We start from the raw sequence: 18375 nt of genomic DNA on the forward strand, positions 1-18375 counted from the left end.
CAAAATTATATTTAATCAGTCAGACAAATTGGAATGACCAAAAATCCACTAAACACAAAAAATATTCGGCCGTGAGTACGAACGCGAGAGCATTATGCATGCGTTTCAGAGCGAGTGAGACGTCCATAGTAACCCGGTTCTCCTTCTTTAACTCACACTCTGTTTCAGTCTACTGTGTATGTGCGCGCAATGTATAGTATTATACCGGGAGATATTGACACAAAATTTCGAGTCATTTGTAACAGGATGGCGGTTCTACAGGGGTCTTAGTACGCAATGACAAAAAGAAAAATGATGGTGTGAACGCTGGTACCGGCGGCTTAGTCGCGTGGGCGTTAGTCGAACTCGTCGGAAAAATAGCGAAAAACCTCAAGTATTTCAATATAATCACGACTTGAGTTTCAATTATCATTCCTTAATGAACCAAATACATGGTCTTAAATCGATACCTAATTAGATCATTTAGGACAATGAATACCATCAATTATTTATATTATGCACAGCACAGTTCTTAAAAATAAAATACGAAATAAATAGTAATACTTGAAAACTTAATCATGCGTTCGATGCAGAATAGATTTCTGATATAGGAAAATAGTTTATGCAGCAATAAGGCAAGACAATGGCCAAGTTAATAACTTAATATTAAACTGTATAATTTTAACTGTGCAGAGGACAAAAAATATAAGAAACACTATTTTTTTGTTTTATATTTGAAAAAAAAAAGAGCGTGTGGGCCGAACACACCTGTCAAAAGTGCAACTTCTTTAGCAAGATTCAAAGATACCAAAATCGTCACTGACGTGACGGGAAATTTTACTCTCACCGCGTCTTAAGAAGTTTCACAAAATTTGTTAAGATTGTAACATGAATTTAAACGCTCTTTTGTTAACACGAATACTGCAATTACTATAAGCGCAATGGTACGAAATACCCGAAAATATCGGGGGTGTCCCTTATGTCTTAAGGCAGTATTAACCCATTGACCACCGTAAGGCCCGATCGGGGCGCGACACAATAGATTTTCTATTGTGTCTGTGATTCTGAGGACTGATGGATTAATCCCAGTGTGGAAAAATGACAGAGGTAAATAGCTCTTCTAGCGCCATCACTTTCCCACACTGGAATTAATACTGCTTTAAGACATCATGGTAACCATCTTAGAAGTAGAACTGGAGCAAGTGTCATGTTTATGTCATGGATTATCCAGAATCATGTCTGAAATATCATAATTGTTTTTCTTTCATGACCCATACCAAAAATCCACTCCTACGCCTTCTGACAAACTACGCAAAAGAAGTTCCTTTCACCCGTGTGGCCTCGCAAGTGCATCTTCAACAGAGACTTCGTTCCAAAGCACTTTCTGCAAATCTTGCATTGAATTTTTTGCGTGTGTTGTTTCGTCGTATGCTCGGTTAAGGCCCGTCGCGTTGGAAAAACCGCTTTACAAGCTTGACAGTCGAACGTGAATGTAATACCATGCACTTCTTTTAGATGCGTCATTTTGCGATAATGTTCCGCAAAGCGCTCTAAGCAATGAGGACATTTTAACGGCTTGATTCGCTTGGCATTCGTGACTTCATGCTTTTTAAACAAATGATAACGAAGCTTCAGTTTCGTCGGGAACACTTCCTGACAATTGCTACATTTGTGAACCCCATTCTGGTGAACTATTCTATGATTTATCAGACGCTGATGGGATATAAACCCGAGACCGCAGGTTTCACAAACCACACTAAAATGCACGTTCATATGCCTGTTTAGGAGGAAGAAAGAATTGAAAGTTTTGCTACATTTATGGCAGGATAGTAGACCATTATTGATTCTTAGATCGTACGGCATGAGTCCATTCCCAGCGGAATTAAACTCCTTTTTGTGGCTAGCAATCAAATGTTTGCGTATATCTTCAAGCTCTGTATACTTTTGGTCACAAATCCTGCATTTAAGATTAGACACATCAACTTTTATAACCCGTTTTCCTTTCCGAAGATACTGTTTCAGCAGACTCGATCTGTCTGGCAAATTGTGAGTATACTACCAACAAACCCTTTCAATACAAAGTGCATTTTTGTCGATGTCAAGAATACATACAAAATAATATAAACAAAATCAATGGTAAATCAATCTTTCGAATGTTTATTTTATGGTTAACACAAACACATTTACAATAAAATCTTCATTCACTACATCATTTCTTGCACGATTTCGCATGTATTTCCATATTATCCTTCCTTGCATACGGCTTCCCACACGCTGGACATTTGAACTGTTTCTCCCCAGTGTGAGTGAGACCATGCCGCTTTAATCTGTACTGTGTAAAGAAGCTCTTTTGGCAAACTTCACACTCGTATTTTCTTTCTTGCATATGCACCGCACGGACATGCCTATCCAACTGACACTTCAAGTTATACTCCCGTCCACAAGTGTCACATTTATGAAGAAACACATTCTGATTATGAACGAATCGTAGGTGGACAATCTTCTTATAGTTCGAGATGAATCGTTCTGGACACAAAGGACAAATACGAGGGTGCTGTTTTAAGTGAACTCCACGCAAATGAAGACTCCTTTTAGGCGCACTGGTAAACACTTTATCACATTCAGTGCAAGGATACGAGCCAGTTTGATGCACTTCCATATGACGTTTCAACAAATTGAGCGCTATGAATCCAGAGCCACAAGTCTCACAACTGTAGTTATTGTAATGTTTGTTCATGTGTATGATCAAGATGCGTAGTTTTAAAAACTTATCCCCGCATATTTGGCATTCAAAATCTGCACCATCCAATTTGAATGGTATAGCATCTTTCATGTTTACATCGATTTCTTTTCCGTGTTCTTGTAAGTGGAGTTTTAGCGATCCTAAGCTATCAAGGGTCCGTCCACAAATTTTACACGTCGCGTTTGATACATCAACCTTGACAATATTATGTTTGACTCGGCTTAACGCGAGGCTTATTTCATTCACTGGGTGACCATTATAATGTTCTCTAAGTGCGTTGGTGTCTAGGAATAGTTTTGAGCAAACGATACACCCATATTTACTTCTGCTATGTATAAACGGGTATACGTTAGAAAACTCTAAAAGGGTAAGTACATTCTGTTTCCAAAGCGCATTTTTATCTTCTTCCTCATCTGAACTTTTTGTTTGCTCTTCTTTAATAACTATTTTTGTAACATAACTTTTATTTTCTCCAAGATTCATTACATTTTGACTCTGTATTCTTACATCATTGCTTCCTGCACATCTTGAACGTGTTATTTCTTCCAATCCTAGAAAAAAACAAGTGACTAGGTACAGGTTTTTGCAAAGAAAAACATCATTATTCAGCACATTGTTTATTAAAAAATTGCTTAAAACTAATAGTGGACAGTTAAATGAGATTTTCCCTCCTTAATGTTTGAGGTGTTATATAATCACGAATTTTGAGTCTCAGTTATCATTGCTTAATCATTTAGTACAATGAATACCATCAATTATTTATATTATGCACAGCACAGTCCTTAAAAATAAAATACAAAATAAATAGTAATACTTGAAAACTTAATCATGCGTTCGATGCAGAATGGATTTCTGATATAGGACAATACTACTTTATGCAGCAATAAGGCAAGACATGGGCAAGTTATTTAACTTTAATATAAAACTGTCTGTGCAGAGGGCAAAAAAAATTTAAAAATAATCGATCGTTGAAGTAAAACATCATCACCATCATCATCATCATCACCATCATCATCATAAATCTATCTATCCATCTCACCATCTGATGATAATTAGTATATTTTTAATATTTACTAACATTAGTTAATAAGTCACGTACTAACATTAATGGATCTCTGTAATCTAATTGTTTAAATAAATAAATAAATAAATAAAACTTCTTGCCAAACAAGTTTCACTTCTGACGCGGGGTATGGTACGAAATTCCCGATCCAACTGGGCAGTTCCCATGACGTCTTAAAGCAGTATTCATTCCAGTAAGTGTTGGCGCTAGAATGATAGACGACCTATATAGCGCAGTAATTTTTCCACACTGGACTTAATACTGCTTTAAGGCATCATGGTAACCCTCCCAGAGAAAGAACTAGACTCAAGTTCTTTCTTGCTCTAGTTCCTAAAGCAAATGTTATGTTTAAGGCATGGATTATCCAGAACCCTATATTATTTTGGATTAAAAAAAATCATAAGTTCTTTCATGACCCATATCAAAAATCCACCCTAATCAATTTCTGCAAGCGATTTCTTGCCCCCTTGCAACATTCGAACAAAAACGTTTATCTAACGTTTAATGACTCATAATATTAAAGAAATATCATAATTTTCTTTACAACCAGATGTGATGTAAAAAACTTAAACATAATTATTGTTTTACCATTATAAAATTTTTCATTGACAACACGATTTTTTACTGAGAATACAAATTTAATTTTATCGCAAGTCTCTTCAATCAATAGAGATAGATTTTTAAAACAAAAATTGTAAATCAAAAATAAAAAAAAATATCCTTTTGCATTTTATAACGATTATTTACCATCATCTATCTAACACTGCATTATATCTTGTTCGATACGTACATTTTTTCATTTTTTTTTACATAATTGTATATTGTAACACATGCACATTTGCATTATCTTCTATAATATAAAAATGTTGCTAAACGCAAATCTCGAAAACAGATGAACTGATTTCGTTAATTATTATTTGTTTATAACGTTCCTTGAAGTACGAGGATAGTTCTTATGGAGCAAAAACGTAAACATGTACCACGGGCGAAAACGGGGCGGACTGCTCGTAATTTATAATATCAAAATCGTTCCCAATCTAACCGGTAATTTCAAATCGTTATCTACCCTCAAAACTGATTCCTTTTCTAAATAAGATACTTTAAACCGCTATACAACATCATGCAATCTCAAGTGATCTTTCAAATTTTGCCTCCTCAAAAATGCCAAGCCACAAAAATCACATTTATGATTCTTCTCCCCTGTATGTATAATCATGTGCCGCTTCAACGTTTCCTTATTACAAAACCTTTGCGAACATATTTTACACTGATGATTCCTCTCTTGCAAATGAACCGATCGCGTGTGACAAATCAAATGATACTTCAAGTTAAACGCCCTACCGCATGTTTCGCACTTATGAACTCTAGTCAACTGATTATGAACATCCTGTAGATGGATTGTCCGCCCATAATTCGAATTAAACCGTTCCGGACACATCGGACATCGCCTAGAATACTGTTTTAAATGCACACCCCGTATATGAAGCGATTTTTTGTATGCCGTGCTGAAAACTTTATTACAACGATCGCATGGAAAATTGCCCGTTTCGTGGACTTCTAAATGCTTTTTCAATAAACGCAACGTCATGAAGCCTGAGCCGCAGATTTCGCAGCTGTAGTTATTAAAATGTACGCTCATGTGAATGACAAGGAGACGCACTTTAATAAAACTCTGATCGCAAATCACACATTTGTACGTTTCGTTGAAATCCAGCTTGAACGGTATCATGTTATCTTGTAAATCTGGATCTATGGGCTTATTGTGATCTTCCTTCAAATGAAGCTTGAGTTCCAACAAATCTTTTGGTTTCACTGCGCACAATTTGCACGCTAACTCACTCACATCTACTTTTAAAATATTCTCTCTTCTATTATTAAGTAGCCTTTTCAACGGAGCAAAATTGTGATTCTCGTTCATATGCTGCCTTAATAGTGACGTTTCCAGAAACGGTTGGGAACAGATGAAGCATTTAAACTTATTATTCCCATATATGAATGGATACGCTGTTGAGAACTCGAACACAGTTAGAGCGTTCTGTCTATAATCAGATTGCTTCTTGAAAATTTGCGGCGGTTCTATAGTTACAAGATCTTTGATATCAACTGTAACATCTGGAGTCGTTCTGCCCATTGAAATGGGAGACGGACTTCGCGATATAGCATAGTCGTTAACTGACGGGACATTATTCGGGGTGCTTTTAAGTTGAATTTTGCTGAAGTCCCTCACAGTCCCCAGCGGTTTACATAGAGTCCAATCGTATGCCACTTGAAACAGTGGCGTGATCCGCTTAGTCAGCTCTTGTTTCTCCGAATCCGTGCCTAGAAAACAGAAACAAACTCTTTGAACTTTCCCGTTATGTTCATGCAGTGTATTGGGTGCTCTGTGCTTCTTAGTTCTTTGCTCAGTAAACAATGCAGCGTTATTATAAGTAAAGCTATAAGATTTCTGTGTGGATCATGTTTTCATATTGATATGCATTTAATACCTTCAAAGTTTATCACAATAGTCTCTGATTGTTATTATATACACCGTGGTCCGTGAAGTAGTAGGAATGTTTTAGGATAGTAGTTTTAGGATATAACGCTATGAAACTCGTCAATTTTAACGGTCGGATGGTTAACTTTGACATGATGTTTTAGACTACACTTCTGTACAAACGACCCACCACAATAGCTACAAATAAACCGTCTATCATTCTCATGAATTCGCATATGTTCCCTCAACGTATATTTCCTAGCGTACGCCTTTTTACAAATATTACAATGGAACTTTCTTTCGCCACCGTGTCTAACCATATGTTCTTTTAACTCTGATTTTGAATAAAACTTCCATTCACAAAGATCACAGGCATGCCTTTTCATTTTCAGATGCACCGTCCTAACATGCACTCCTAGCTTCCCACTAGACGTAAACACTTTAGGACAGAGCGTGCATTTAAACTCCTTTAACTTCAAGCCGTGTACAGCTGATATATGTTTATTTCTTTGAAAATAGTTCCTAAACGTTTCCGGACAATGCGGACATCTGTGTCTTCTAACTTGTTTATGTACGTTAGCAAAGTGTTCGTTCTTCGCATTCATAGACCTATATACTTTGTCACAACTCTCACAAGGGAAAGACCCGCTCTCATGTGAAAAGGCGTGAGTACGGAGTCTCTCCGGCGTAATAAACCCAGTACCGCATTGCTCACAAATAAAATTCTGATAGTGTACATTCATATGATGATTCAGCGTTTTATACTCATCGAATTTCTCCTCACAAATCGCGCAGTTAAAATTATCTTTCGTCACTTTAAACGGCAGTACATCATCTGTTATATTCACATCTACATTTTTCTTATGTGCTTTGACCAAATGGCACTTCACATCGTTCAAATCACTTATAAAAACATTGCATAATTTACAACTAACATCTGTTATATCAACTTTGACCAATTCGTGTCTTTTCAATTTGGACATCGCATATTTAATCGTCGTTAGAGAGACTGTATCGTGTTCTATATAATTGTGGTGTCTCAAAATAGCCGGGTCGGCAAATTGTTGGTCACAATAGAAGCAAATGTACAGATTCTTCATCCACCTAAAGGGGCATATTCTCGAATGTTCCAGAAGCATCGAGGCGTTCTTTTTCCTCGCTTTAATGGCGTCTACGTCTTTCATTTTCCTAGCGTTTTCTTTACGCGTTTCTGTGTTCTCATCGACGACGATGTTCTCGCTATCCTCACCTAAAATAATAAAACACGCTTTTGTACTTGGAACTTAAGACATGCAATTCTTCTTAGTTTTCATTTCACCCTTGATACTTTGTAGATGTGACTACGTTACAAAAAAGCTAAATTTATAGAACATTCACCTCCCATGTATAATCTATTTTCAATATTACGTATTTGATTATCTATCAAACAGGGAAATTAATAAAAATAATCCGTTCAATATTTCACATTTATTGCTAAAAGAATACACGATTCATAAAATACAATTCCACGTAACCATACAATTGATTACAGTTAAAACGCATCCTTGGCCTGCATAGGATGATGAACCCTAACATGTTGTTTTAAGCTACATTTTTGAATGAACGACTGTCCACATACAGGACACACAAACCGCCTATCATTATTATGAATCCGCATGTGCTCCCTCAACGTCTTCAACCGCGCATACGACTTCTTACAAACATCACACTGGTATATCCTCGCACCTATATGCTTTATACTGTGTTCTTGCAACTCATAGTTCGTGAAAAACTTCATACCGCAGGAACCACACGCGTGATTACGTTCCTGCAAGTGTTGGGACTTTATATGCGCAGTACGACGACTGCACAGGTCAAAAACTTTGGGACAAGACGGGCACGGGAAGAGCGCTGTCTTTTCCCCGTGAATTGTATTTAAATGTCTCATCCTATACTTGTAGGAGGCGAATTTTTCGTCGCATATAGGACACTTGTAACGCTTATTCGATTTATGGACTCTCGACACGTGCGCGTACAACGCTGCGTATGAAGATAAAGTGTCACCACAATGTTTGCATGGGAAGTCACCCCTCTCATGTGTCTTGGAATGATTGAGCATTCGTTGCGTTGTAGCAAAGCCCTTCCCGCACGTTTCACAGATATAATGCTCATAATGATCGTTCATATGCTTGTGAAGGCTGAGGAACATCTCGTACCGCTTGCCGCAAATCTGACAGCAGTACTCATCTTTGCACAGTTTGTATGGCAAGATACTCTCTCCATACGAACAGTCTATACTATTCCCGTGCTCCCGTATATGCGTTTTCAATTCACTGTAATCCCTAATGTGTTTCCCGCAAAATTTACACACTGTAACAGAAAAGTCCATTTTGAGCGGATCATACTTTTTCGGCTTCAAAATGACATCACTGTGCAATTTTTGCGTGTGCTCCCTCATTTTTTCTGGCTCCAAGAACGTGCACTTACAAAAGAAGCACATGTATGTTCCCTTTCTGTACTTAAAAGGGTAAGCGGTACAGGAGGTCATGATCATGCGTATATTCTTTCTGAAAATAGCCCGACGTGCGTTACCCTGTAACCTTCGTTCAATGATTTCGTCATTAGATGCTACCGCTGTATATTCAGGTACGTTTTCGTTTTCCTCCTCTTTTACTTTAACCTCAGCCGTTTGTCCTAAAAATAGAAAAATATATGTAGGTTCTTCTTATTGGCAACCTTTGATAAAAGCCCCTTAAGCACTACAAACAAAATTTACGCGGCACAAACAATATTAAGATTAAACTATCATTAAAGAGAGTTTTCAGCGTTGGGATGATGGGTGCGTAGATGATTTTTAAGACTGCACTTTTGTACAAATCCGCTATTACAATATTCGCAGACAAAACGTTTGTCGTTGTTATGAATTCTCAAATGTTCTTTTAAAGTCTTCATTCTTGCGTACATCTTTTTACATACTTCGCATTGGAACTTCCTTTCCCCCTCGTGTTTGACCATGTGATTCCTCAACTGAGCCGCAGTACCAAATTTATACGGGCACTGCTCACATAAAAACGGCCTATGCTTTATGTGCACTTGTTTTATATGCCTCGTGCGTTGATTATACATGGAGAATACTGACGAGCAAAAATTACAGGGATATTCTACTTTCTTCCCGTGAGAATTCCTTAAATGTTTTAGTCTTTCCGAATAGGTTTTGAATGCCTCATTACAATATGGGCACCGGTACCTAAATTCAGACGTATGGGTTAAGTAAATATGTCTATTTTTCTGAAGTCTACTCTCGAAAACCTTGTCGCATCTCGTGCACTTATTGTTATCAGTTTCGTGAATAATTTGATGCGCTTTAAGTCTGTGAGCCGCTGAAAATGCCTTGCCACAATGACAGCAAATATTATTTGGATAATGTTGATTCATATGCGTATTGAGTTTGGTAAATTGCAGGAATCTCTCCCCGCAATGCGCGCATAATAGCTCTTTATTCCTCAATAGGAATGGAGTAACACCTAACCCTAAATCTTTTATAATCGGTTTCTCATGATTAGCTATGAGGTGATCTTTTAAAGCTTCTAAATCAGTCATTTTCTCATTGCATATAGTGCATTTAAGGTTTGTTATCTCAACTTTGATGTAGTCGAAAGTGCGAGCGAATTTCAAGGCATCAATTCTATTCGGATGTTGAGAGGAATGCTCTTCAATTGTCTCGAAATCAGCAAATGTACTGGGGCAGTACGCGCACGTGTAACAACCCCGCCTCCATCTAAACGGACACGCGCTAGAACACTCTATTACGATAGCCGCGTTGTCTCTTTGGTCATTAAACTTGCGTCTCTGTTTCCACATAATTTTCTTTGTTGATATATCGACCGGTCCTAAAAAAAGAAAAAAAGTACCGTCAGAAGTGCGCCGGAATATCAACACGTGTTTTAAGTGTACAGAGGTGGCAACATAGATAGCATACATGGCAATTTTTCTAGGTTATTTCATGAATCCCTTCTTTTTCTTGTGCACGACCCGGACGTGTGAATACCGGCTTGTCGCACTGCCAAATGTGGCCGGACACAAGTGGCAAGGGTACTCAGATTTCTGATCGTGTATTTTATGGAGATGCTGTAACCTAGAGTGGTAGGAATCGAAAGGTTCATTGCAAAGCGGACAACGGTACCTTTTCTTTGGCCCGTGTACGATCGCGACATGTCTGTTCTTGAGAACTCGGTTAGAAAATACCATATTACAAATTGGACACGCAAATTGACCGGACTCGTGGCATTTCATATGAGCGCGTAGTTTATGTTTAGCAGAATACGCTTTCCCGCAGGCGTGACAAACATAGGTTTGATAATGCTTATTCATATGTATCGAGAGAGTCATAAAACATTGGAATAATACTCCGCAGTGAACGCATCGCAATTCTTTATCAGTTAACACGAAAGGAATAACCCCATTCTCCGGAGGTATGTTCTTGTCATGTTTATTAGCTAAATGTGTTTCTAAATTGGTTAGTTTTCCAACTGACAGATTGCATATAGTGCATGTTAAATCCGAGATATCTATACGTAAAGGGAACGAGTTTCTTATTTCGGGTTTCGTAACCAAATCCAGTTTATCATGTATTTGTGCGTGTACCCGCAATTCAATCATATTGACGCAAATTACCGGACAGTAAGCACACATTAGCTTTCCACGCAACCACCTAAAAGCCACTGCATTAGAGAATTCTAATATAGCGGCAGCATTTGCTTTCTCTTCTGTTACCCTCGTCTTCTTTTTCCATTTAATCATGACGTTACTTGAAGTACCGTCCAATGCTGCGCTTCCTAAAAATAAAAACGTAGTATCAAATTTCTACGATTACCGATTAGATTTGGTACGTTCACAAAATATGTAATGATAACAAAGAAACGGTGTATTTTCAGATTTTAATACGAAATTTTTATTGGTTAGCTTGCTCAGAATTAACAGGCTGTCTTGGCGGATTACTTAGACCGTAACTTGCATCAAAACCCACTTTCCCATCCTTATGAGCTACACGGATATGAGCTGATCGCTTACAGCTAGTTCCAAAGCATTTACCACAGTAAACGCACTCATAATCCGTCTTTTGCTGTCCGTGCGTTTCGACCAGATGTTTCACTCTCGCATAATATTTGGAAAACACTTCTGGACACCGCGGGCACGTGTATCTAATACCTTTTTGATGCACCTTCGATCTATGACATATACGAGACGCTCTCGTTTCAAGAATGACGTCACAAATACCACATGGGAACGTGCCAACCTCATGAGACTGAACGTGGGTCCTAAACCTCGACTTTGATATAAATGCCTTTCCGCACGTATCGCAAACGTAATTTTTATAGTGACTGTTCATGTGTTCGTTCATTTTAGCGAACGAAACAAAGTATATTGTACATTTGGGGCATTTAAAGTTATTAGGGCTCAGTTTGAAAGGTAGTACGCCGTCACTGTACTCTGAATTTAAGGTCTTTCCGTGCGTTGAAACTAGATGTTCTTTTAACGCCTCTATACTATCTAAACGTATACCACACAACCTACAACACAATTCAGATATCTCGACTTTGACCATATTATTTTCTGTTAATTTGGCGAATATTCGTTTCGTGGGCGCTTGGTGCAAATGATGCAGACGAATATGATCTCTTAGTAACTCTGGTTCCAGAAATCTACCATCACAATAGGAACAATAGAACGCGCTTCGAAACCATCGGAAAGCCCACGCGGTAGAATGTTCCAGAATGGCGATAGCATTCCTTCTCATCATTGTCTTTGCGATGCGTTTCTCCGATTCCTCCGCCAGTTCGTTGTTGGCGCGTCTCCGACGACGCATTTGTCGCGGACCTACATGTTCCTTCAACTTCTTAGGCCTTACTAGCCCTGTATCCGCTAAAGCGGAACCTAAAAAGAAAACGATACTCCGTTACTTAGTAACATTTGGAAGTACTGTAATAGTGGACAGCGTTAAGGTATAACAGTATTATAAAACACATATTCATTATAAAATATTTATTTCAATAGTTCAATTATCACATCTTTAATCATTACCTACAAGTTACATCCAAATTCATCATGTACTTTGAGATGGGACCTAAGCGCTTTGCTCCGTAGAAAACATTTACCGCAAACATTACAAGAAAACTTCCTTTCCCCAGTATGTTTTACCATGTGCCTTTTCAATTCGTACGCAGTTTTGAAATGCCACTCACAATACGTGCAACTGAAGCTACGTTTTTGCGGGAAATGGACCGAACGGACGTGCAACGCGCGTTTACCACTCGTCTTAAACGTTTTTTCACAGTAGGAACAATCGTAAGACACTTCTTTGACTTTATGCGCTTCGTTCAAATGGTTCATTCGTTCGTAATACCCGGAAAACCGCATGTCACATTGAGGGCATTCGTACCTCGGCCCCTTTGCATGCGCATTCGCCTTGTGATAATCCCTAGCTGCTCGCATTGTAAAACTACGTCCACATTTATCGCAAGGAAAGCATCCTTTAATATGAACTTCAGAATGTTTTCTCAAACGCGGCGCTGTCATATAACCTTTGCCGCATGTCGCGCAAATATAATGCTGATAATGCACATTCATATGCTCGTACAATTTTAGAAAGTTATTAAACTTCTCTTCGCAAAGGACACAAGACCAGAAATCCTTATTGAGGCTGAATGGCAGGACACCATCTGGGTAGGATTCGTCGAAGTCAAAATTGTGTTCTTGCACATGTCGCCTCATGTGAGGCACGCCAGAGAAGGGGCATAAGCATATCCTGCACACAGCGTCTGTCACGTCCACGTTTATGAGCGACATCTCTTTGAATTTACTGTATATATCCTGAACGGTATGTAAAGTTGAGCATACAGCTACATGTTCTCTAAGCTCAGTGCAGCCAGTAAAGCTGTTCTCACAATAGGCACATTTAAATCTATTGGTCTTCCATCGAAACGGGGTTAAGACCCAACACTCTAGTATAGCACTAGCGTTCTTTTTCGTCGCAAATCTTGCTTCGGCTCTTGCACTCCTTTGATATTTCGGTTTCTCACTTTTAATTTGAGAGCACGACTCAATATCGTTTAAGTTGTTTTCGTCATTTCCAGATTGTCCTAGAAATAAAAGAAAATCTTGTGAGCTCTCTCTTCTTCGACTTTGCTTTCTGTTTTATAAAATTAAGGTCTTCTGTACACTTAAATATTATGCCGGTTTGTGCAGCTTGAAAAACTCAAAGTTTGTATCTCCAACTTTCACGTTATATACGGCCCGTTTTAAATCATTTTTACAAGTTTTTCTTAATTTCTCATGCTTTCCAGTGAATTGTGGTAGGTATTTTTAAAGCTATTTCTATATTATACTCTTTAATCGTTATTTAGGGCAAGTTAATTGTAAAATCAATGTTGCACATTGTATTTTGTTTCTAGTTTTCGTATGAATTTATACATACTGACGCTTCTAGTATTTAAAATTCTTAGGTTAATTTGCATGTTTATGAGTGTGTTTTTCTTTCAAGCAGAATGTACGTAATTCTCAACAGATTTTTCTGATATTTATGTACTTATGCTCAACCTAGACCCAAGCTACTTTTTACAGCCAGATATACCATAGTAGGCGTTAGTCATTTATATTCCCTATCATCACTACATCGAAAGTCGCTTCCCACTGTCGGTCCCTATGAATGCTAAATTAAGCTTCAAAACTACGCAATGGATGTTGATTTTTTTTATTTATTTATTTATTTAAAAAGGTGCACACCACAGCTGAGAATTTCGACTGATTATACACAAATTTAACCACATGTTGCGGTAAAATGCCAACCAAATTGTATGCACAGTTAAGGGAAAAAAAATTATTAAAAATTACATTATTTAGCACAATTCATAGATCAAGTAAAATATTTTTTTTAATACATGTCATAAAATAGATTGAATCTAAATCATAGTACAGATAAATATCACATTAATATAGCTACTATTAATGGATAGAGTGGTTCTCAATGAAGATTTTACTATATCATTTGTTAAGTTTTAGACGAACAGGGAAAAGCCGCGAGATAGTTCATCATAAAACCAAAACAATACAAATCAATTATTACTTGTTTATTTCCGACATCACATGTAAATGCATTTTTTTTTCAAATAAATACAAGATTTCCTTAATAATAGCAGAATGCAGCAAACATATCCTACAAAATCTAACTTATATACATTTTTTATCATTGCCTATATTCACAACACCGGATTTTTTAGTCTGTCTATATCCTACTACCTCTCTGAATACTATCACTACATAGTATAAAACAAAGTTGCTTTCTCTGTCCCTATGTAGCTTAAATCTTTAAAACTACGCAACGGATTTTGATGCGGTTTTTTTTTAATAGATAGAGTGTTTCAAGAGGAAGGTTTTAGTATATAATTTATTATGTTTTAGACAAAGCGGGCGAAGCCGCGGGCGGAAAGCTAGTAGGCTATATGTACAACAGGCGAAGCCGGAGCGGATTGGTAATTTTATTAAGTCAGTGTGTTATTATGTACACACAAAGAGGTAAGTATACTATAAATACTTAATTATACTGCTAATATAATAACTATAGAATGTTAGAAAAATTGTCTTCTGCGTTCAAGGTACCATATCATCTATAAAGGCCTATCCAGATACCGGTATCCGCTATCAGATACAGAGCGGTATCCGCTACCGTCGTGGGAAGCGGTATCCCGATGGGCACGCGATTAAATCTCTTACGAAGTATATTATAGAGACTCTAATCGCGTACCGATCCGACTACGGTAGCGAATGGCCCATCGGTATACCACTGCCAAGAGGCTTTAATGCAGTTTGATAGTTTCATAAATTATACACTCAATAAAAATCACAACCAAGTTAAATAATATTGTGTTTTGCGGCTTCTATTAGAAATAACTTAACCTTCATAATGTACATAAGATGTAGCATAGTTTTCATTAACGATTATATTTGCTAGCATACAGCAAACTTATCACTATGTTTAGGGCAATATTTAATTCATGGTTTATGAGTATTTTTTCCTGTTGATTTAAGATACAATTTCGACTGGCTACTGATTCATATTCTTAATCTCAATTTGTATTCTAATAGTTTCTTCAATCACATATAATGTTTCTTAGCTATATGTTTATCCAAGGAAAGTTTCGACATAAACGCTCTAGCACAGTGCCCGCACGAAAACCCATAATCTGCGTCCTTTTTAGACCTATGTGACTTAACATTATGGTGGTACTTCTGCGATCTTGTCTTAAACGTCATATGACAGGTGGTACATTCATACGCGTCTGCCCCTGGCTTGAAATTGTGAACTTCAATGAAATGCCGTTTCCTTAATTCCCACGTCGCGAACCGTGGTTTATCTTTACAGTGCATGCACATATAGGGCATAGTTGTATGCTGGGTTTTCATGTGAATACTCCTCTCTTCAAGCGTCGAAAAGGTCGCAACACATCTGCTACAATTGTACTTATTCTCGTGTGGAATTCTCTTGTGAGCTCGTAAGGCCACCTCTGTAACGAAGCCTTCTCCACAAGTATCACATACGTAGTTCTGATAGTGTTCCGAAGTATGTTTCTTGAGGGAAAAGAAATCCATAAATTGTTGCTTGCATATCGCACATTTCCAACTGGTACCATCGTTCAGAGCAAATGGTAACACTCCTGGTTGAGCGTCAAAATTAATGGGCTGTTTGTGATCGTTCTTCAAATGTGTCAAAAGGTCGTCTAACGTATCTATTTTGATGAAACACAATTTACATTGTAAGTTCGTTATGTCGACTTTGAGAAATTCTTTATTCATACGTCTGTTAAATACAGAGTTTATTTCAAAGTTCGCATGTCTGGACGCCATGTGTTGTCTCAATCCATTGGGATTACCAGATTGCACCCTACAGAATATACAGTTAAAATTCTGCCCCCAAATCCGAAACGGTAACGCGGTGGAGCATTTTAAAATGATCTCCGTATTGCTTCTATGTTTCAGCGCCTTTCCGAACCGAGGTGTATATGTAGCCGCGTAGCATTTTAAATTTCTTTCGTGCTGTCGTAAACCATGCTCTGATAGGAAGGTCGCACCGCATTTTTCGCATGTGAAGATTTTAACATGAGACCGTAAATGGCAATTTATTTCCGGAAAGTCGCGGAATACTTTATCACAGTCAAAGCAAATCCAGAGGCCGGTGTCTATTTGTTTAAAAGGCAAGACGCCAAACGGTACATCAAAGTTAACAGGCTTAGCATGTTCATTGGATATATGGTGCATAAAGCCGTCCACATTTTCAAAACTTTGGGTACATAAGTTACATTTAAAATTAGTGATGTCTATTTTCAAATCATCGACTACTTTATAAAAAGCGCTGTTATAATCAGCGTTTTCATGGTTATCTTTCATATGGGTCCTTAATAAGTCCATAGTCTCTAACTCATCGTGGCAATAAGCACAAACGATTCTATTAAATCGGGTTTTGAACGGAATCGCCGTTGAATGTCTAAGTATGAGAACCGCGTTTCGCCTTTGCGGGTTCTGATTAACCGATCTTTCGAATAATCTCTTTGGGTTTTTCCTCTCAATTTCCCTTCTCGGCCCTAAAAAAGAAAAGTGCCACATCATTATTCCATTCCATACATTTCGGATTCAGCGACTACAAATCAGCATCAGAATTCTGCACGTCTAAAAATCACACCATATCTTCATGCGCATATTTTGAATAGTGACACTTATCTTGGCCAAATGTAACGACTATCCTTATCCTATTTAATAAAGTAAACATAAGACAGACCTATTAATAATTTGATTTACATGTATTTTAGCCAACGATCGAAAGAAAACAAACAAAACCAATTAACAAGCTTTATTTCAACTGTATACAAATCAATCTTCAAAAACGATTTCGGGGTGGTGGGACCGCATGTGGCCTTGCAAGCTGACTTTTTGGGCAAACTGTTTTTCGCACATCAAACACGGAAATCGCTTCGTCTCACTGTGAATCCATAGATGCTGCTTCAAACTCCTGCTTCGCGTAAATAGCTTATGACAGACCCCGCACTCATAATGCTTCTCTCCAGTATGTCCCAATCTGTGGTCATCCATTTGTTTCTTGGACACAAACTTTAAGCCACAACACGGACATATATACCCTTCATCCGTGTGATTCAAACGAAAGTGCGAATAAAACAGCCTTCTCGAGTTGAATATTATATCACAATCTTTGCACGCATACGTCAAGCCAGGCCGGCCGTGCACTTGGACGAAATGCTTCTGTTTCAACTCCCACGACTTAAATTTCTCTCCACAGAGCACACAACAGAAACCCCAGCAAGATTTCGACACTTGCAAGTGCTCTTTCCTCTCTTCCGAAGTTGCGAATTCGCCCCAGCACTTGCGGCAAGTGACTTTACCAGAGTGACTGCACCGAATGTGGTATTTTAACGCTTCCACTGTCAAATAGTGCCTTCCGCAGACGTCGCACGTGTATTTCGAATAGTGGGTCGTCGTATGTCTGCAGAGCTTTGTCATCGTCGGTAGTTTTTTATCGCAGAGGAAGCAGTTAAACTGATCATTGTCCACTCTATACGGCTGCAAGCGTATTTCGGCGCTCAGGTCGATGTCGCAATCATGATACTCGCATAGATGTCTGGCTATTTCCTGTATGTCATTGCAGGGTAAGCTACAGATCCTACACTTCAAATTCGTGCAGTCAACCTTCAGGTAGTCCTTGCCTTTCGCACAATGCGCGAACGCAGTAGATATCGTGAAGGTCTTATGGTTTTCGTCCATGTGTTGTCTATATTCGCTCGGCAGAAGGAAATCGTCGCGACAATATACACAGCACATTGTATTCCCCCGGAGTCTGAACGGATAAAGCGTTGAATATTTCAATACCTCCTCGGCGTTTCTTTTCGATTTCTGATTCACTTGATTCACCCCGTTTGACTCTAGAAAAGAAAAAATCCATAGGTCACTGATGTAGATCGGTTATTACCACGGGTCTAATTCGATAGTATGAAAAATATTTTTATCTCGACGAAAACAGATCTCAAATTGTGAATTCTTATGAAATATTGTGTGTAATGTTTATTGTTAACT

General features: G+C 38.1%; 2 protein-coding genes across 14 annotated transcripts in view; both read right to left on the reverse strand.

The window, feature by feature from the left end:
* Positions 1-18375, reverse strand: part of LOC149896331 (zinc finger Y-chromosomal protein 2-like) — a 48360-nt gene that overhangs the window by 12518 nt on the left and 17467 nt on the right. Inside the window, exon 5 of one of the 13 annotated variants that reach the window (XM_090117863.1) lies at positions 2048-3273. The exons of 3 other annotated variants lie outside the window; for them this stretch is intronic. In XM_090117863.1, the coding sequence (XP_089973989.1) occupies positions 2189-3273 (1085 nt within the window). In that variant the 3' untranslated portion in view covers positions 2048-2188. 9 more of the 13 variants (XM_090117857.1, XM_090117858.1, XM_090117859.1 and 6 more) reach the window with 9 other exon arrangements.
* LOC149896333 (zinc finger and BTB domain-containing protein 41-like) lies at positions 1071-1904 on the reverse strand. Its single transcript, XM_090117875.1, has one exon. The coding sequence runs from the start codon at positions 1840-1842 to the stop codon at positions 1270-1272; it is 573 nt and encodes a 190-aa protein (XP_089974001.1). The 5' UTR covers positions 1843-1904; the 3' UTR covers positions 1071-1269.

Source organism: Colias eurytheme, chromosome 29 (assembly GCF_061535395.1).
Source record: "Colias eurytheme isolate Ceu_HAF_F1 chromosome 29, ilColEury1 Martin Lab GWU primary, whole genome shotgun sequence".
Classification (NCBI taxonomy): Eukaryota; Metazoa; Arthropoda; class Insecta; order Lepidoptera; family Pieridae; genus Colias; species Colias eurytheme.

What these genes read in the sequence shown, in the direction of transcription:
- LOC149896333 (XM_090117875.1), bottom strand. Translation starts at nt 1,842, where the DNA reads ATGCCGTACGATCTAAGAATCAATAATGGTCTACTATCCTGCCATAAA.